This window comes from Ammodytes marinus (assembly GCF_949987685.1).
Source record: "Ammodytes marinus genome assembly, chromosome: 1".
Taxonomy (NCBI): Eukaryota; Metazoa; Chordata; class Actinopteri; order Uranoscopiformes; family Ammodytidae; genus Ammodytes; species Ammodytes marinus.
The window spans coordinates 21,300,886-21,322,915 of record NC_137230.1 but is presented as its reverse complement, the minus strand read 5'-3'; the positions used below and the strand labels follow the sequence as shown (position 1 = coordinate 21,322,915).

The 22,030-nt window shown below is 39.5% G+C and overlaps 1 protein-coding gene across 1 annotated transcript; it reads left to right on the top strand.

Moving 5' to 3' along the window:
* Positions 1–17,283: 17,283 nt before the first annotated feature.
* Positions 17,284–21,316, top strand: sult5a1 (sulfotransferase family 5A, member 1; the record flags this gene model as incomplete). Its single annotated transcript, XM_080028541.1, has 6 exons — positions 17,284–17,422; positions 17,533–17,744; positions 18,126–18,252; positions 18,371–18,468; positions 20,020–20,200; positions 21,183–21,316. The coding sequence occupies 6 exons, from the start codon at positions 17,284–17,286 to the stop codon at positions 21,314–21,316; spliced, it is 891 nt and encodes a 296-aa protein (XP_079884667.1).
* Positions 21,317–22,030: the final 714 nt, after the last annotated feature.

The window sequence follows — 22,030 nt, the reverse complement described above, 5'->3', positions numbered from 1 at the left end:
AAACATTTGTACAAGCACTACTGCTGTTGGCCAATACATGTTGGTTAATGTATAATGTACCCTTTGACTGATATTCAGTTCACAACACCTGCTTTGGACAAGAATACCTCTCAATGTTACATGTCTCATTCTCAACCCTAACCCTAACCCTTTACCATTTTCACTGAAGACTGAGCCTTAAGAAGTTAGACTTGTATGTCAAAGTGATTATTACTATAATTCCACACACGATCCTGAACTAAATTCGCGATTTAACAATGTGCTACACAGCTTTAATTGTATGATAAAGAGACCTAAAAAGGTAGCCTGGCTCCGCCCGCCTACCTACTTCTGCCCAAATTTCATTTTCCCTTCAGTAGTCAGTCTGGTGGTGGGGCGTATTAGTGAGATTTTTCCGAACAGAGTTCTGAGTATCCAATCAGCGAACAGAGGAAGTGGCTGAGAACGACGGGTCGAAGTCGCGCTCCAGTTTCAGTTGAATGCTGCGTTCCCTTACGCTCGGAACTCGGAAATTTCCGACTTGGTAGTTCCGAGTTCCGACCTGTCTGTGTTCCAGTGCATCTGCTCGGGAAAGTATGGACGCCTACAACCTTTCTCATCCAAATAACTAAACGTTAGGCTATAACAAGTTACCGTTGCCAGGTACCGGTAGATCCATAGACTACAATATGTAGTGAAGTCGGAAATTTCCGAGTTCCCTGAACGCACCGTCAGAAGCCGGCTCACGACCAAACGTTATGCGATTGGTTGGCTAATCCAGAGTGGCACTGAGCAGATCCAATAGTTTTAAACTTCAACAGACACCCGCCTCCAAGTGAGTTAACGTTTGCCAATTACAGCACTTCCAGACCTTCTGTACAAATTAAATGAAGTATGATGGTCTGGTAGCGCCAGGCTACTAAAAAGGTACCCTTATGGTATTAATGTTTTTACACAGTGGGGTCCAAAAGTCTGAGATCACCTTAAAAATCTCAAATGTTTTCATATTAACCTGGAAATAACAGAAAGTTTGAGGATATACAGTATATTATTTTCAAACACTTATGTTATGAAATTTAAAATGATTATGGGTTTCCCGTGAGTAATACAACAGCAGGTCTGTTTACCCATTACTTTACACCATCCTTGACTTACAATTATTTTTGCAATTGTTGCCCTTGTTACTGTGCAATAATCATGATTATTTTCATAATGAATCATAAAGAAATAAATTACTTTTAATATAATTGTATATATCTCAGAAAGCATATGTCATTGATATGTGTAAGTAGTTTGTTTTGTTGAGTCAACTTACCAACTGTCAAAATTGACATAGTAGACACCAAATTTAAAGTTGCATGTAAGCAAAACAAACAAACAATTAAACAATCAATCAACATATTTTGGATACAAAAAATTCAGCTTTCATTTTTCTTTCTTAATTTTTCTTTGTGTACATATTATTTATGCAGTGAAAAAAATACTTTTTCCTTTTTTTGTTAATAGTAGTTATTTGAGTGAAGAGAGGAAATTAGATAACATCCACAGGCAGGTCATGCTCAACGCAATATGAACTATCTCAGGGTCAAAGTATGAACTCAAGGTTGAGATTTAAAGAGGACCTATGATACTTTTCGAATTTTATGACCTATAAACGTTGTTATAATGATTTATAGTCATGTTTAACCATACTAGCGTATCAAATAATTACTGTAGTGGCAGATATTGCATATGATATATCTCTGGACTCAAACGTTGGAATGCTTATTAATGCAATAGGAAACATTGTTATTATCTTGTATAGACTTATAAGTGTAATGAAATATATTGCATGTTGGTTAATTGTAAACTGAAATGTAGATTCCTCAAATGAGTATCCAACAAACCACTCAGACGGGCCACACCTCTCCTATTGTACTATGCCCCCTGTTGAATCTTCAAACTGTCCCCCCTCCCCCCCACCATGACTGGCCAAATTGAGAACATTGCATTGTTGTTATGGTGAACTGAAGCCATTGTTGTATCTTAAACCTGTCTGCCTCCCAACCGTCTCCCCCTCCTTTCTCCCACCCAGTTTACCTGTCTCCTACCTCCCCCCCCCCCTTGCCTGTTCCTCCAACTCAGATCAACCTGACCCCTCCCATGTTTTACAATAACAATGTATGTACACTCAACAAAAATATAAACGCAACACTTTTGTTTTTGCTCCCATTTTTCATGAGATGGACTTAAAGATCTAAAATTCATTCCAGATACACAATTGTACCATTTCTCTCAAACATTGTTCACAAATCTGTCTAAATGTGTGATAGTGAGCACTTCTGCTTTGCTGAGATAATCCATCCCACCTCACAGGTGTGCCACATCAAGATGCTGATCTGACATCATGATTAGTGCACAGGTGTGCCTTAGACTGTCCACAATAAAAATGTGAATCTGAAATGTGCATTTTTTTGCTTTATTGGGGGTCTGGGGACTCAGAACCAGTCAGTATCTGGTGTGACCACCATTTGCCTCATGCAGTGCAACACATCTTCTTCGCATAGAGTTTATCAGATTGTCAATTGTGGCCTGTGGAATGTTGGTCCACTCCTCTTCAATGGCTGTGCGAAGTTGCTGGAGACGGCTTATGGTGGAGAAATGAACATTCAATGCACGAGCAACAGATCTGGTTGACATTCCTGCTGTCAGCATGCCAATTGCACGCTCCCTCAATGCTTGTGGCATCTGTGGCATTTTGCTGTGAGACAAAACTGCACATTTCAGGGTGGCCTTTTATTGTGGACAGTCTAAGGCACACCTGTGCACTAATCATGATGTCAGATCAGCATCTTGATGTGGCACACCTGTGAGGTGGGATGGATTATCTCAATGGGAGCAAAAACAAAAGTGTTGCGTTTATATTTTTGTTGAGTGTATATTAGAACTGTCTGCCTCTCAGCCTGTCTCCCCTCCAAAACCACTGTTAGACGCCTCCCCCCCTGGGGGGCAAATATTCCTTAAATAGACGACAATTTAAGGAACAGACAGTCACTCTTTGCTGCACGTAACATGTGTTGGAACTAGTGACCACTCCGCGGAGTTTTCTTGCTATATTGATTGAAAATAAACCTTTTGCTATTACAAACTGTCATGGAATTGAAATATCAACCTTTAAAAGATGAGAATTTAGTCAATTAATACGAGGTGACACAATGTTTAAATACAAAAATAGAACAGATCTTTAATGTTTGCAAACATGAGTCAAGACAACAATACAGCAATAGGATTGTGTGAAATGACCAACGATAGGCGGTCATACAGAGAGTTTATAGTGAAATCTAATTACGCACGAACATTCCAGCCTACGTACAAGATTCTCCTCAGCCAGAGAATTGTTAGTTATCTTACAGACATAGTTCTCAGGAGCCATCTGGGTCAAAACCTACACTCCTTACGAAGTTTGAGTATCTCAGAACATAACAACCTTCACCATAAGGTCAGGTCAGTCTTTTTGTTGATTAGCTTACGAATATTTAGAGTCAAGATGGCACTAGTCTATAACACATAATTATTATGACTGTAATAAACAATTCCACAACATTCACTTCTCTGATTATAATTAAATCACAATAATAATCATTCTAAAAACAATAAAATGTTCTAACAATTAAAGATTAAACATGTTTATATGGAATGGCAAAAGCGTACATCTAAATTCTACGGGATGGCCTGTGAGATCGTCCGCCAAGGCCAGAGTGGCCTTTTCAAGTGTCTTATCCCAGTGGGCAGTGTATTAAAAATAGACGGACAGAAATCACAGGTCATCCGCACCTATACACATAGAAACAAACACACCCCCTCACAATTGGCAAAAGGAGGTCAAAAGGTTCTATGCACTAACTATACTAACTAACAGAACTGATCATTTGGAAAAAAAACCTAATTCAGACAGTTCTGTTTAACAAAAAAAAATTAAACAGCTACGCTTAAAAGATTGAAATCAAAAGTAATGTTATATGGCAGTATAATTCTAAACAAAACTAAATAAAATGGTGTAAGAAATAATTAATGTTAACTATTAAATGTAGATTAATATACCGTAAGGGTAATGTTAAGTTGCAGGATATAATTAAATTTTAAAATGTTATCAATGTAGATCTTCTTTCTTCTGGCGGTCAGAGGTGCTAAACCTGTTGAAAGAGTGATTATCAATCTCTCCTTCCTCTCACACACATGCATGCAGTCAGTCAGACACACACACACACTAGCACGCTTTCCCGTTCCTTCTCTCACAAAAACATGCAAACTGTCAAACGCAATCAGACAAACATGCACGTTCATCCTTGCACGCTCTCTCTCGGACACACACACACACACACACACACACACACACACACACACACAGGCACTCAATGTTGGTGTCCCTTGGTCACTCAACCACACCAGCACACACACTCACTCACACACACACACACACACACACACTCTTTCTCTCTCTCTCTCTCTCTCTCTCTCTCTCTCTCTCTCTCTCTCTCTCTCTCTCTCTCTCTCTCTCTCTCTCTCTCTCTCTGAAAGGAATCCAATGTTAAACACTGTTAGGGACACAATACATACTTTAAACAATAGTTTAAAATAGTTTTTTGAAGCTTTGTTAAAACAAATTGGTGCTATTTGTAAATTATTCATTCCTATTTCCCCCCTTCTCTTACTACCATGTGTAAGATAAACTAAATTTGGTCAAAACATGGGTTGCCCTTCTGTCTAGAAACAGACATTGTTTTGGGAAACATTCTCCTGAGCTCTTATCAGCTCTGCTGAGAGGGAGAAAATAGTTATCTATTGCATTTTTCTGTCTGTAAGGAGAACGCAGTAAGAGTGAATTAGGAAAAGGTTGTAAAAGAATTAAACAGTCAGTCTTAGTCAGTCAGTCCATGATCATGTATAAAGTTTTGCTCTGCAGAGGCTTAACTCATTTTGAAAATTCTGAAGTCATTTAAAAATGATTATCCCTTTTTGGAAGTTGTGTGGCTTGAGAATAATAACATCCCGTCTAGAGTAATATTATAATTACCTTTCTATCCTTAAATAATTGTTTCGTAATTGTGTGTGTATAAAGGAAACATGCTCTCGTGGTTAAACCAACGCAACGTCATTCACTGCGGTCACTTGTTCGGCCTATAGCCGTGTTTTGGGTCCATGTCCTTGTGGAGTTTTCTCCTGCAAGAGAGGTATGCAAATATAGAGACTCTGGATACAGTACAATACTCAGTTGTCTATCAAAACAAATTAGATATGTTATACCATAATTAGCCAAAAATGTAATCACCTAGCGTGACACTAACCATTCTGGTGTAGACAATTCAGATGGGGAAATTAAACATTTAATAATAATAATATTACTGGACAGTGAGAGTCACTGTGTGTTTGGTGCATCTCACCCCCCTGTGGACCTCTCTCTGTCTCTCCTCTCCGGCCAGTCAGTCTCCCACTCTCTCACTGCCTCTCTGCTCATGGGACTGCAACTGCAGTCCATTCTCTGGTTGTTGTTCAGGACATTCCCTGCCCAGTGCAAGTTGTCCCAACACAGAATCAGCCATGTTGATGTTCCTGGTGTTTTAGCCATCTGCTGGCTCTGCCTCTGGTCCTCTTCGTCCGCCTTTTCCATGTGTCCATAGGCCTTCAGCTGGGCCATACGGAGGTTGTCCTTGTCACAGAGTTCACATTAGTTCTATCATAAAAGGATCTCTTCTTTAGGCCAGTCACATTGAACCGGACCCCATTTAAAATGGAATAAGGTGGTAGTTGGAAATACTCATCTGGCAGATGTAGGGCTGGATCCAGGTGTAGATGTGGATACAGCTTTAGTTCGTTGAGCTGGTTTTGGTCTGCAACCGGAGGTGTGAGAGAGGAGATTCTGCTTGGCCAGAGACGAGAGTCCAGGTCTGGGATAATGTGTCCTGTGAGGAGCTTAGCATAGTTTGGTTTTAAGATGGGGGAATAATGCATTGAGTCATTACTGCTTTACAGTGGGAGACAATGTATGTGTGTCTTTCTGTGTGCTATAACTCACCCTTCCCTTTTCTGTCTTTCTGGTTCTTTCCCATTTTGAATAAACACTTTGGTTAAAGTTATTTTACCTTTAAGCTAATCACTGTCTCTGTTCACTTTGCAACAAAGGCTTGACAAAAAAACAAGCTTTTTATTTCTCTAAAATTTAAATAATTGCTAACTTAGTTTTTCTATCTTAATGAGACTAAAGCTCACATTTCCTGAAAAGACCATATTCCTCCCATACATTTACCAAGGCACATGTATAGTGAGTCCCCATTTTTATCACACATTCTTTGCACAACATTCAAATTCAACTTCCAACTCCTTTTGTTTAAACGGACTGTTCCCCTTTTACAATAATATTGAATTTTAGAGAATGCAGTGGAGGACAGATCCAACAGAAGACACAGAGACCTTAAATAAACCACACACAATTAGTACTTGAAAATATTTTAACTATTTTAGAACGTTCTTAATTTTAGATCTATTTTTGCCAAATATTTTTTATGGATCCTACGCGCTGTCCCTGACAGTAGTGCCCCAGGCACAAGATATCTCAAGCTCAAGGCAGTGTGTGGAGCAGACTGCTGTGCTCGCTAGGTTGAGAGGAAGAGTGTCCCGAAAATCTACATGGTTTTTTGTGATGTGATTCGTGTCAGGTTGCTCTATAGCAGTTTTTAACAAGAAATTAAGACCAGAAAAGTAGTATAATAGGAGATCTTTAAAGGGGCACTGTGTAACATTTTAAGTAATTTATTAGTTAAAATCAATATCCTCATTCATAAATATGTCCTCATTGGTATAAAATCACCTCTGCCAATAATCTGAATTATCCTCCTGAGCGGAGAATTACAAATATTAATATTACATTTTGTACATTGAGAGGGTAAGTCTTATGGAGGCATCCATGTTTTTGGAATGTCATCAGGTGCATTGTGTAGAATTTAGAATTGTTCTTGTCCTTGAAGGCCACTGTAGCTTCTGTTATTATTCGAAAGGGTTGGGGTTACCCAGGGAGCATTGCTTTCTAGAACTTTCTAAAACTTACTTGATGATGTCATATTACACAGTGCCCCTTTAAGCAATAAAGGATAATATTATCTAATCACTTGTTGAGTTGCTGTCATGATGTGTTGCCTCGGATATTATGGCCACAAATGAACTAGTGGCGAACTGAAAGATGTTTTGAAGTTATGAAGGCCTGAATGTTTCTTATTCAATCAGGAAAGACATAGTCTATCAACACCACAGGCACTGGCGAAAAAACACTGGGTGTGTGATTGACATTTAACTAGTCAATAATTTGGGCAAGTCTGTCTGCCTATCTTTCTCACTCCGATGCACACTCAGTCACTACTATCCATGCTTAAAGGAAGCTGGATTAAAACACTGGATTAAGATGTTAAAATGTATTAAGAAATTTGTTTTTTGGCGGGGTGGGGGGGCTCCGTTGAAATTTGTTCTCTGAGGGGGGGGCTCACTCTCTCACACTTTGAAAACCCCTGACTTAGACCATATAAAATTGACAGCAAAGTGCATAATATGTGAGCTTTAAGTTTAGTCTTAAACATATTTTAATGTAATATTACATGACATATGTTTTATTTTAATGTCATATACATTGTAGAAAAGCCATCATGCCAAGGAAATACACCAGGAAGACGACCTGGGGCAACCACACGGAAAGAGCACCTTCTCATCTTTCCCTGTAACCTTCAGGGCTGGAATGTAGAGTAGGCCTAGTTATATGAGTATGACAGGCTGATGTTATAATCCAGTTGGGTCTTCTCCTGTGTTCTGAGTCCCAGGCTGTTCTCGCTGGTTCTGATTTTCCCATGCTTTGACCCCCAGACACAAGCTGGCTCTAAGGGTCCTGTGTTCTGACCCCCAGACTGTGTTCTATTCTAACTGGTTCTATCTTTCATTTGAATCTTATTACAGTTTTTCACAATTGTTTACACATTTTTTGGAACATCAGACACAATGTGTACAATCTGAAACTAATTTACCAACTGCTTAACCAATTCTGCTGAACTCCAAACACATTTCCTGCCTTAGACTCATATTCTCATTCGAAAACACACATTTTTCACAACACTACACTCAATTCTCTATATCTTGCACACTCTTCCTGAATTCTCTCTCATGGTATTCACACAGAACACACTGCCAATCAAATTTCGAAACTCAAAAGGCTTTTGTGCAGTTAGCTATAGAAGGGTCAGAGATGAGCTCCTGTTTGCTCTGATTTACAGTAGACTGCACATTTTGGTACAAATACAGTTTTTGCCGAATACTGTAGACACTAAAAGTGACTGCTATGACCACAACCTCTAACTTTTGTAACTATGCCCTAAACCAAAGCACCAACCCTAAACACGATATGCTTTGCACTGTGTTTGAAATTCTCCAACACACTTCTTGAAAGAAAATTAAACTAATTGATTACCAATCATTCTAAACCTTAGCACTACACTTTGACCCCAGGTGAGCTCAGCTCCTTTCTGAAACAGTAAGAGTCAGGGGAAGAGGAGGAGAGAGATTGACAGGACTACGAGGACAAATAAGGCAACAGACGGAGACACATACAACAGGAACACTATAATGGACTATGTTATAGATCATGGCCTATCAATGAGGGAGCCTGGACAGAGAGTGCAGCGCAACCTGAGTCGCTCCATAATTAGGAGATTTAGACTGGATATCAGGTGATCATTTCCCTGTTGCTTCTCAAAGGAGGACATTGAGTGAGGCGATGTGGCCAGACGCAAACAGGAGGCGGTATCCATAAAAGGATTCATAATCCAGCCACCCAATTCCTTACAACGCTGTTTTTTTTTACCATTGTTCCCTAATTTTACTGTAATTGTTTCTTAGTTTATACTGACACACTGAATTGGTTGAACTGCAGTCCTACCTATTCATTGTGTTTGTTTGAAATGGCAAAATAAACTATTCTGCAACATGTGTGTTAGCATTTGGCAAAAACCGTAAAGTATTTGTTGTTACTGTAGGTGAAAGTGTATGAACATGCAAAGGCATAATTCTACTGATAAAGCATTCATATAGTGGTTTGCATTTATACTATAGTGTTTTCCATTCTGCACACCAGTGTTCAATGAGTGCTAGAAATGTCTAGTCATATGATGTGTGTGTTTGTCATTTGAAAAGAAAACATCATTTAGTGAAGAGTTAACACTGTTTTTAGGGTAAAGTGTGCTTTTGCAAGAGAAGTGATGGATTTTGCATTTTGTGTTTGAGTTTTGAGAGTTGTGTTTAGGGTTTTGAAAAAGTGAGGTAGTCTATCAGGAAATGTGTTTAAGCAATTGTGAAACACTGTAAAACCTTTTGAATTATAATATGTTGTATTTGATTTTGTTCAGAGTTACTTTCAAGTGTTTAGAAAATTTGCTTTGCTTAAAGGTCACATATTATGCTAAATGCACTTTTTAAATGTGTTCTAACATATCCATGGGACCACGGTGTGCCTAGAGACTGCCAAAATATCAAAAAAATAACAATCTCTCTTTTTCTCACTCTCCCCCTTTCTGAAACCCCCACCCCTCCCCCCCAATATACTCCAGTCAGAATTCTCGCGGTTTATGACGTCATAAACTGCACAGCCACATCCCCATATTTTCTTTATATGTCCATGCTTCCGATGCATCCCCCCCACATTAGTAACCAGAAATTTCCACCGTGCAGTAGTCTATGATAACCCCACCCCCCCATTTCTTATTGGTCCACGGCTCCGAGATCCCGTGCCCGAGATCCCATGAGATCCTCTGAACATTTTTCCGAGCGACAGCCATGTTGCTTTCCCCGCTAAGCGACAAGATGCCCATCAGGCCCCCAGGATGCTGCCTTCTCCGAGCAGCCAGCATGGACTAGTGGCCAACCCATTGGTACTGCATGCTGTGAATGGGAGCTTATTTTCATGGTAGCCCTAAGGCAGATTTCCCCGTCCACACCAATACAAGCGGCGAACAAGATTGTGTCGCCGCAAAAATTTTCTGGATATCAATCATAGGCTCAAACTTATCTTGAGACCATATACTATTAAAACTGAAAACTTTTTCATTTCAAAACGCCACATAAAGCGTTTTATTAGCCCAACGGCTTTTAACGGCTTTCAGTTTGTTTTCGAGGGAGGAGGAGGGAGCGGCACGTCATACACTTGGGCGTGCCAGGGCTTACATGAAAGCAATATGGCAGCTTCCTTGTTGCTTCTCTGCGCCTGAGCAGCTTTCATAGGAATGAATGGGCGCCATTTTTCAATACGGTGTCCATTTCTTTATATGTCCATGATGCCCATAGCCTACAGCCTGAAGTTACATACACCAACACAGAATGCTTTTGCTCATACTCCACTAATTTATCTTAACCACAGCAGTCTATGCCTCGTTTTTAATAACACAACGGATAGGAACCTACTTGTGGGTTTTTGCAAACAGTGAAACTGAAAAAAAAAAATGTTATTGGTATTTTTGCCTGACTGGTGTATAGCTATTTAGCTTTGGGACAAGCATTCAGCTTTTGCTCATAAAAACATAATTCTATTACCCACACCAGTCTGGAAATGCCTCGTTTTTACCAGGACAAAGGATTGTAACTTAATAGTGTGGAAGTCAATTTTGAATATATTTTTTTCACTGATTTGTGTGGTACTTTTAGTTTATTTTATCGTCTGAGTCTTATTTTTAGCGTTAGCGCCCATGTAGCTTCTGTTGTAGCACCAAGTTTTGCTCATAACATGCTGTTTATACTCCCCACAGCAGTCTGAAAATGACTCGTTTTTAGAAATCAAACTTTGAAGCTACTGTTTTCACTGGTTTTAATCATGTCAGGTCATGTCAAACTGTTCTCTTAGCTTAGCTCCGGCCCGGAGCCTCCGAGTAAACACTCGCAGTCACGACTCACGTAGTGTCTCTCTAGTATCGCGAGAGCACGGCAGAGACGGTGGGAGAGCCCCATGACCATATAAAGAAAGCCCGGCAGAGAGGTGGGAGGGGCCAGCCAGATCGCACAAATATAGGTCATCCTGAGACCAGAGGACAATCAGGGTATAGAGGCTTGCTACAATAAATGATCTGAATGGGTTTTTCAGCAAACATCTAAAAAAATAAGTATTAGGGACTACTTAGACCATATAAAATTCACAGCAAAGTGCATAATATGTTACCTTTAATTGACCAAACCCCATCATTCTTTTACTAGTCCGACATTAGTTCTGGAATGTGTGGCTAGCTTTCAGGATTCTTACTGTTACAATATGTGTTGTTATGTTAGTTTCAGAGTGGAAAAAGTAAGTGGATCAGTTTACCCCACAGCTGGGGTAAAGTGAGCCACATGACAACTTTTTTTAAAACAATCCTATTTTCACTGCAGTGTTAACTTCGTAGACTAAGACTATGACGAAAAATATTCGTCTACGAACCTTTTTCACGGACGTAAACTAAATAAAAACTAAATAAAAAGGCAGATGTGATGACGAAGACTGAGACTAATTTAACTGACACTATAGTCTACGAATAGGAACTAGACGAAACTGTTAGGGCGGGACGAATGGAGAAGAGATCCAATCAGAACTACTCTTTTTGTGGGACAAGTTGGGAAGAAATCCAATCAGTGCAAAGCAGCGAATTCAACCCTGTGTCGGTGAAAATCGACGGGAGACCGCGCAGGTGTGAGCGGGTGGAGTGAGCCGCTGTGCTGAAAAACTCTGCGGTATGATGGACAAAAATGATAGTCAGGGATATCCTGCCCGTTAACGATGTCTAGGGGAACGGCTAAGTTCCGCGATCTGTTTGTAGTAGCCTAGGCTCTGTCTCGAGTTTGAATACACAGACACAGAGCCATGTGAAACTGCCGCCTCCGTCCGTTAGTTTCTGTTTTTAAGTTACAATCAACTCCGACGCATGGACAGCGTTCAATTAAAACCTCTAATTGTATTATCTAAAGGGCTTTGATGCAAAAGAAGTCCGAACACACACAGCGGCAGCAGTGTTGCTTAAAGGCATCATAGGAGATTATCTGCAATATGCACTTTTTAATATGTTGTGAAAAGTGTTTTTTACACCCCAACAGCAATAAATGACTTATGGGCAATGAAAAAGAAACGAAAAACCCCCAAATTCTGTACCTTCTATAAACCTGTTAAAATGCTGACCAATCGGAGACGATGGACCCGTATCTAAAGAACCAATCACAATCCTGCGCGTTCTCTCCCCTCTGTGTGCGAGCCTGAGCGCGTTCACGGAGGGCAGAGAAAGCGTTCGTGCCATATCGTAGTAGGCTACCTGGCAGTGGACTAGACTCGTGACTTGAGCCTTTTGACTTGACAAGACTTGCTACTTTCCCCAAAACCCAAAGATTAAAAAGTAGGCTATATTTTTAAGTAGGCTACTGCTCTGTATCTTTCATCATGTAGCCTAGTGTAGCGGAGGAAACTGGTGGATGTCGCCTACCGGTACCGCGCTGATCTGCTTATCACTGGTTTCACTTCAGAGGTGTCGGCCAGAACACCACTTAAGGCCAAAAACGTCAGACTATAAGCATGAGAAGAGGAGTATGGTTTTTCCGCTCTTTATTTTCCTTCTTTCACAGGCACAGCAGCATAGATCGCAGGAAAAGAGACACAGGCTTACATTCCGCTCGTGAGGAGACGTTAGAACAGCTGTTGCGACCTGCGAATCGCGGCCGTCAATAACGTCCATAAACTGTAACTTATAACAGCGATCGGGACTGCATGTACTTACTCACACACGGGTGATTCACATAAACACGTTTCAACTGTGTCGACTACTGCGGCAACATGCGCGCTCACACACCTGACCGAGAGAGAAGAGAAAAGGAAACTTACTAGACAGACCCTCCGGCCGACTGACGTCACGGCCACTAACTGACAGCTATACTGTCATCCACACTGAACAAAACTCATCTCAACACTCTATAAGAAATAACAACACTGTAACCTATAAACTTTGGGGCCTTTTCTGCATGTAGCCTATGTGTGAGTGTTTGTGTGTGTGAGTTAAATGTTAACAATCACTGGTAAACAGTGCAATTGGGAAGTGCAGCCAGCAGCGCTCGTGCACGGCTGTGTGTCGAGGGGTGGGGGAGGGAGTCCCGAGGGGAGAGGGAGGAGTTAAACGGAACTCCGAGGACAAGCTAATTTCAAATCATGCTAGCTCTCTCAGATCGTACAGTATAGCTTTAAAGGAAGGCGCAGTTGCTCAAATTGATCAGCACCTCAACTGCGTGCTGCTGCTGCTGCCCAGGGGCGGCCTTAACGATCTCGGGGCCCGTTTCAAGACCTAGTGTGGGGCCCCCCACTTTTTTTAAATATTTTCTTTATTTTTTATTTTTTTATAAATAATGCTTGTGCATGCTCCCCGCAAAAAGATTGTGGAATCCAGTTGGTTCATAGACAGATCATGAGATAATGGACCCCCGGGCACAGGCTCTTAAAGCCCCCCCTCCCCCCTATCCAGTCAGGTACACTGATTTTATGTGAGATTATTACTAATGAAATAGAATACATGTTGTGTATTACAACCATTAAATCTGTGTCTGTATTGCATATTCAAACCTTAATACCATTCAATGAAGAAAAACACTTAGTCGACGAAGTCCGCTGTAGATTTAGTCAAACTAAAATCTGCTTATATTTACTAGACTAGACTAAGACTAAAATATTTTAGATGACTAGAATAGGACTAAGACTAAATGGTGTGATATTCAAAAGACTAAGACTAAATCAGAATTTGCTGCCAAAATTAACACTGTTTCACTGCCCTTTGTCTTGAACAAATTCTGCTAATGCCCATTTCTAGGAAACATCCTGAATTAATGGGAAATGTGTAAATTTGAGTGATAAATCATTTTAGCTCCCTTAGAGGGGAGTAAATGTAAAAAGTGGCTCAGATTACCCCGTTCTCCCCTACATTTAATTTAGTGCATAATAGCTGAACATTTTTTTTAGAATTATTATTTTTTCCCTTAGAAAGGGTCTCATATATGTCCATATTTCTGCATATCTTGGACCAAGGCCTAGTGCCGCCATCTTGAAAGTGTCATAGTTGGAATGTCATCAGGTGCATTGTTTAACATTTAGAATTGTTCTTGTCCTTGAAGGCCACTGTAGCTTCTGTTATTATTCAAAAGGGATGGGGTTACCCAGGGAGCGTTGCATTCTAGAACTTTCTTGATGATGTCACATTACACACTGCCCCTTTAAAATCTTTGAAGTATAAATTATCTGAGTGATTTCAAATAAAACACTTTCATTAGAAAATACTGTAAGAGTAACATATTTTCATTTGACCGTACCATATTGTTTAGGTAAAACAAGAGTGAATGAAAACAGAGAAATTTTATTCAGTATCTCATGGCCTAACAATGGGTGAGTCCAACCTGACTTGCTACACAGTATAGCTCCATAACTAGGACATTTGGACTAGACAACAGGCAATATTTTTCCACTTGCTAGTCAGAGGATGGCATTGCATGTGATGTGGATAAGGCTATGTGCTTTTTGAAGCTTTTCTATTTTCATTTTCATGTGTCTAGATTAACTTTACAGTGGGCTAGTATATCAATATTTCAAAAAGTCTGTAAGATATTTTTACGAAGTTCTAAAGACATCTGTGTTTTGCATGAAGCACATCCACGTGCTGTTGCTGCTTTGAAAGAATACAGTTTTTTTTCGATTGCTAAAGCACGGTGGGCACAACTGAAACCACATGTGCAAAACTCTTAACACAGTGTGCATCACTAAAATGCACCTGTGCAATTCAGTTCATTTTGCCTCCAAAAGTCACTCACAGCAACAAAACTCTTCATACATGTCTCAAAACAAGCTCACTGGTGCAAACACTGGCAACATGTTACAATGAAAAACACACATTGACACACACAACACACAGACCTACAAAACACTAACAACAAGCAGCAAAACATAAAAGATTAACTTTTGATATTTAAAATATTTGAAGTATAAATGATCTGAGGGATTTCAAATATAACACTTTCATTAGAAAATACTGTAAGAGTAACATATTTTCATTTGACCATACCATATTGTTTAGGGAAAACAAGAGTGAATGAAAACAGAGCAATTTGATTCAGTATCTCATGGCCTGAGTGAGTCCAACCTGACTTGCTACACAGTAGCTCCATAACTAGGACATTTGGACTGGACAACAGGCAATATTTTTCCACTTCCTAGTCAGAGGATGGCATTGCATGTAATGTGGATAAGGCAATGTGCTTTTTGAAGCTTTTCTATTTTTATTTGTATGTGTCTAGATGAACTTTACAGTAGGCTAGTATATCAATATTTCAAAAAGTCTGTATGATATTTTTAAATTCAAAAACCTTACAAAGTTCTAAAAACATCTGTGTTTTGCATAAAGCACATCCACGTGCTGTTGCTGCTTTGAAAGAGTAATTCAAATGGTGCACGTGTGTATCATCTTGATGCTAAAAACTGTTTTGAAAAAGGATTGTTAGGTTTGGTTTCAAGAGTTTCCTTTTTTCAGGGCTGTAATACATAAAAAAATAACAATATAATCTCTCATGCAGAGTGGGTGAGAACTGTTAGGTTCCTCCCTATCTTCAGCATTGAGCCTCAAATTGTACAGTGATAAACATCGTATTGTACGTGTATTTTATTTTTCTCTGTATGGAGGTATGCAGCAAACCAGTCTGAGATTCAGTGGAAAGCCACATTATCCCTGACAACTTCAAAAACAGGAGAGTTTCTTGCACTTCGATTTCTATCCTGGCGGAACAATTACGTAAAAAATAATTGTAATATTTTATTTTCAAGTTTCGTGCTTTTAGCTGAAATTCAATAAGCAATTTATTTTATATAGTAGTCATATTATTGGTAATATTCTTCCACAATTTCAATAAGGTAAATGTAGAATCCAATATTTTGTTTTGAATGAGTTCCTAAGAGTTTTGAAAACAGTGTCTTAGCAATTGAACATTTTGCCAGAAATACACAGTGTTTTGCAGGTTGTTGTCTATGAATGGTAGAAGAGCTCATGAGTTTTGGTAAAAGTGGTTACTGAATGCATTTTGTGTGAAATGAATGAAAAATGAAACACTGTTTGGAACACATGGACTTCTGTAGTGCACACTGTGTTAAGAGTTTTGCACATGTGGTTTTAGTTGTGCCCACTGTGCTTTAGCAATCGGAAAAAAACTGTAATTCAAATGGTGCTTGTGTGTATCATCTTGATGCTAAAGACTGTTTTGAAAAGGGATTGTTAGGTTTGGTTTCAAGAGTTTCCTTTTTCAGGGCTGTAATACATACGAAAAACAAAAAAACAAAATGTAATGGAGTCTAATCTCTCATACATAGGAGGTGAATACTGTATGGTCCTCCCTATCTTTAGCATTGAGCCTCACATTTTACAGTGATAAACATCGTATCTTACGTGTATTTTCTTTTTCTCTGTACGGAGGTATGTTTAGGGCAGCAAACCAGTCTGAGATTCAGTGGAACGCCACATTATCCCCGACAACTACAAAAACAGGAGAGTTTCCTGCCCTTCGATTTCTATCCTGGCTGTAAAAAAAATGTATACTGTAATATTTTATTTTCAAGTTTTGTGCTTTTAGCTGAAATTCAATGAGCAATTTATTTTACATATTAGTCATATTCTTGGTAATATTCTTCCACAATTTCAATAAGGTAAATGTAGAATCAAATATTTTGTTTTGAATGTGTTCCTAAGAGTTTTGAAAACAGTGTCTTAGCAATTGAACATTTTGCCAGAAATACACAGTGTTTTGCAGGTTGTTGTTTATGAATGGTAGAAGAGCTCTTGAGTTTTGGTAAATGTGGTTACTGAATGCATTTTGTGTGAAATGAATGAAAAATGAAACACAGTTTGGAACCCATGGACTTTTGTGGTGCACACTGTGTTAAGAGTTTTGCACATATGGTTTTAGTTGTGCCCACTGTGCTTTAGCAATCGAAAAAAACTGTAAGATACATGTCCCTTTGTATGGTTACCTAATGGAACAAGATGCCAGACACACCCACTGTGTGGTGCCCAGCCTCAGTTGGAATTGTTCTTTTCAGTTAAGCCTGTGTATCTTCCTGGGAGGCTCTCACAGAGTAGAGAGACGGACACAGAGTAGAGAGTCAGACAAGTACAGGCAAAACTACAGAAAGGAAAACACAAAACGATAACCAAGTCAAGGGGCAACACACACAAAAAGCTAATACGTACAGTACATACATCAAGGTTGGGAATGGCAAGGTTGGACGTCTTGGAGAATTTTCATGGTATTTTGTTTCCCGGACACCTGCACACCCAGGAGTCCTTGCAGCGTGCGCTCGAATTTCCATTTCAGGACACAGACGTCCTCATTGTCTCCTATCCAAAGTCAGGTAAGAATTTCGAACAAAGGGATCAGGATACACGGCTTAAGTATCTCCTGATGTTATGAGTGGACTTATGAATCTCAGTTCACAGATGCTTCTCTCTTTTCTCTCAACAGGCACCACATGGATGCAGGAAATCCTGACTCTCATAACCAGCAAAGGGGACCCATACTTGTCCCAAACTGTCCCAAACTGGACTCGAGCTCCCTGGCTGGAGCAACATTATTGTGCTGCTGTACTGGAAGCCTCATCCACCACACCTCGAGTCATCACCACACACCTGCCTCATCACCTCCTGGGCCCCACCCTCCAGGGCTCCAAAGCCAAGGTAAAAATGTACATGTTGATGCCTCATTTGGACCACAGAGTTATTCTATGGAGATTGACAGCCAAATCCGCTAAACCATAATTTAAGACGCTATAAGTGTATTGCAGTTATATCAGTATTTATGTTGATCAATAAGTGTAAGAAATTGTAGTATAGAATTGCCAATTTATTTATTTTTTAAATGTTGCACTGTAGGCCTTGCCTAAAAAATAATTTAAAAGAAACTTTGAAGGGTAACATATCAAGATGTATCGTTTATGTTGTGTTTTACATTAAAGGAAGACTGTCTGCCTCTCTATTGTAACCTGATTTTTTAAACTCCCATATACTGAAAATTAAGTAAAAACATCATGATACTGTGGCTCTGTGCACATCTCAAAGGTAATCTATGTGAGCAGAAACCCCAAAGACGTGGTGGTGTCCTTTTACCACTTCCACAAAATGGCCAAGTTCCTCCCCGATGCTGGCTCCTTCCCTGAGTTTTTAAATCAATTCCTGGAGGGCACACGTGAGTAGATGTCAGGATTTTGATTTTTAGATTTTTTTTGAAGATTATGCTGAATTCAGTTCTGTGAGTACTATTACTTGATCAAATGTGTAGTATTTTTTCACCTTATTTGTTACAGTTACATTTGGCTCCTGGTTCGACCACATTAAAGACTGGACCAGTCAAACAGCAGCTTCAGACAATATGCTTCACATCACCTATGAAGAGATGTCACTGGTAAAGGAGAATTGATGACCAGACACCAGGGGCCTCATTTATAAAGCTTGCGGCGCACAAAAACCTTGCGGAGATGGCCAGAAATGTGCGGGAAAATGTGCGGTGGCAAACGTTGGTATTTATAAAAACATTATTTGCGGAGAAGTGTGCGTATTCCTACGCCAACTTTCGACCATGCGTAGAGCTACCGCAAGGTTTTCCTGACTCGGGGAATCAGCGACACTCAATGGCAACACCACGAAATAAAGCTCAGTCATCAGAAACACACAGACAAATGATGCTTGGCACCCAATATATTTAGTCAATAAAATGTATAAGCTTACCTATAGTTGTGAATATATGGCTACTGTAGTCTATGGCATGCAGTTGTGATGTAGGTTGAATTACTTATCAAGTAGCCTAAGTCTACATGTTTTGGATATATTTTACAAGTTGAATCTTATAGCGCTACTCTATAATAATATCCCAAATGTCGGGAGGTGTTACCGTGAGTGGCTAGCGGGAGAGCAAATTTTAAGAGGTGTGCAAAAAGTAGTTTTGTACAAAGTTAAGCCCAACAGATATTAATTAGAACTATATATTTCGTTAGATAAAATCATGTTATGAATTTAGCAAATCATTACATGCATCTCTTTCCCATAACAATTCACCCTGGAAGATATAACTATAATCTGACGTTGTTGGAAATGTGTGGATCTCACGGGAGATAAACAATGCTTTGGAATAGACTAGGCTAATGCATTATTTCACTTCTCACAACACATTTTATATAGGCCTACATATAGTCGTACAGGTTCGCTAATACGTGATATTGCATACAGTACAAAGTTGGGCGAAACTGCTTTACAAAGACTATAACTACTGTGCCAATCATGATATGTGATCAGCGCGCGTGTGTGTGTGTGTCTGTGTTTGTGTGCCAGTTATTGCAGCACATGCACGTCACTGGCTTTCTTCCTTCCCAGTCGCTTTCTTTGCGGCCGGTTGCCTCCCTTTTTTCCTCATGTCAGTCAAAATTCCGTGCTTATTAAGAGCGTCACCATATTCAGGAGCTATTTAGCATTCGCCATTTATGGTAGATTGTGGGATGAAACTGGGAGGTGAAGTGGGAGGACACGGGGTGGAGATTGTCTGCGCACAATTCACCGCAGGTGGGTATTTATAAAGGGAAGATTGCGTGCAGGTGTGCGCCGCACAGTTTTATAAATCTGATTTTTTTTTTGCGCAGCACATTTTTGGCTTTGTGCGGACGCATTGTTTTAGGATGGTTTCTACGCACACCGTTATAAATGAGGCCCCAGATGTCTATAAACTTACACTGTAAATCAGACAACTAAGCGTACAAATTCCCTTAAGTTACTTATTCGGCATTCACAAGGGCTCGTGCAGGTCTTAAGGCAGATGTGAAAAAGTTTACTTTAGCAATCACTTCTTCATTGAAAGCTTTCCTTTAACTTTTTGCAAACATGCATTGAAGTGTTGTAAGATGTATCTGATTATATCCTTTATTGAATGATATTAATACCATTGTTGTCTTCTTCCTGCTTTAAGGACCTACCTGGCACCATAAAGAGGGTTAGCTCTTTGCTACAGTGTCCCCTGGTGGAGGAAGAGGTCAACAGCTGTGTGAAGCATTGCAGCTTCAGCAACATGAAAACCAACAGGATGGTCAACTACACCCTGATCCCTGAAGAGATAATGGACCATAGCAAGGGCTCCTTCATGAGAAAAGGTTTGGCTCTGTTTTATTATACACAGATGAATGATTGCTACCATTTTTAAAGTGAAGAAACCAACCCCACTTTGATTTACATTCCCTTCCCTTTGCGCATGCTAATAAATATTGCATATTGCAATATTGAGCCTTTTGTCAAACTTTTCTTTCAAATTAACCCCTCAAATGTTAAAACATTTATAATAATATCTATCAAAATTGGGACCTGGAATAGGCCTCTTGCTGCAGAGGATTCCAAGGGGTTGTAACTTCCCAAAGGGCCCCCAAAATTAATCCACAAGAGAAATTAAATGTTTTTCATCATAATTACTAGATTCTTTCATCTCTTCTATCCTTTAAATGAAACAATCAGAGACGGAAAAATGTTTTGTCTGGTTTACCTGGTCACATTTCATGTCCACATCAAGGCTATAATAACCTGTGGCGATATTTTTATGGTGTCACAAAACAAAAATATTTGGAAAGTTATTAGTGCTTTCTCATCATTCATCAAAAGCGTTAATAAATTAAATACATTCTTAATATTGTTAAATTTAAGGAAATGCAATTGTTTACTTCTTGCCAAGAGAAGACCGATATCACACTTTTATCTGTAAATTTGAAGCTACAGCGAGCAGCTTGTTAGCATAGCTTAGCATAAAGACCTTTTAATATGTCCATGGGGGAAACATCTAGCCTTCCTTTGCCTAAATAAAACACATTCAACAAATCAGCAACTCTAATTCTGGGTACATCTATACAAAACAGTTTTCATTTCCAAGACAGCGAAGCAGCTTCCTGAGTTTCTTGTAAAATAAAATGTGATGTGAATAATGTATAACTCATTTAAAAGGGTTGTTTACATCTGTAATGGTTTTAAACACAGACCTATATAGGGACGATCGGTATGCGGTTCATACTGTATGAAAGTACTATGGTTTTATTTAAACGTCATTATAACCCTTTTTACTTAACCCCCTGTTCCCTTTCTACAATTCAGGCAAGATCGGGGATTGGAAAAACATGTTTACAGAGGAGCAGAATCGATATTTAAGAAGCGTTTTGAAGGCCAAGATGCAGGGCTGCAATTTAGAGTTTGTGTGGGAGGAGCAAGATGAAGAGGAAACACAATAATGAACAAATCCACTGAAGAACACAGAACAAAGAAGAGCTAATTGAAGTCAGAAGTTAGAAGTAATGCATCATGTGAGATGTCCTAGTTGTTGTTTAAATTGTATTAGCTGTATAAAACTGAAGTTCACTATATTGTGTCTAATTTCAAGAATTGTTATAAAATAAATGAAGAAAAAAACTAATCTCAGATCAACTGAATCCTCTGTGTGTTCAAATTGTTTTTTTTATTGGTTCAGAACAAGTTGCATTTGAGTTTGCTAATGTGCTGTACAAGCAATGAAAATTACAGTTACGTAAGCAGCACAACAAAGTGCCGGTGGAAGGGGGGAGGGGGGGGGGGCAGTTCTAGGTTTTAATGTAAAGCTGCTTGTCCAGAGGGCTGAGCCAACCTTGTGCGTCTTGTGTGTGTTTGTGTTGTGTGTCTCTGTGTGTGTATTGCACAACATTTTAGTTTTGAACTATTGTAGTGAGGACATTTCTGAACTGGGAGGGCATTTAGCATGGTCCTTTGTGCTTCTCAGTGGACTGTTTGAAAGTTAGGACTGTTTTTTTAGGTTAAAGTTAGAATAAGGTTCAGTTAAGGGTGGGGAAAGGGTTGGGTTTAGACATCTAGTTTTAATGATGAGTTAGGGGCTAGGGAATATGTCTTGTCAATGATAGTCCCCACACGTATAGTAAGAGAAGTGTGTGTGTGTGTGTGTGTGTGTGTGTGTG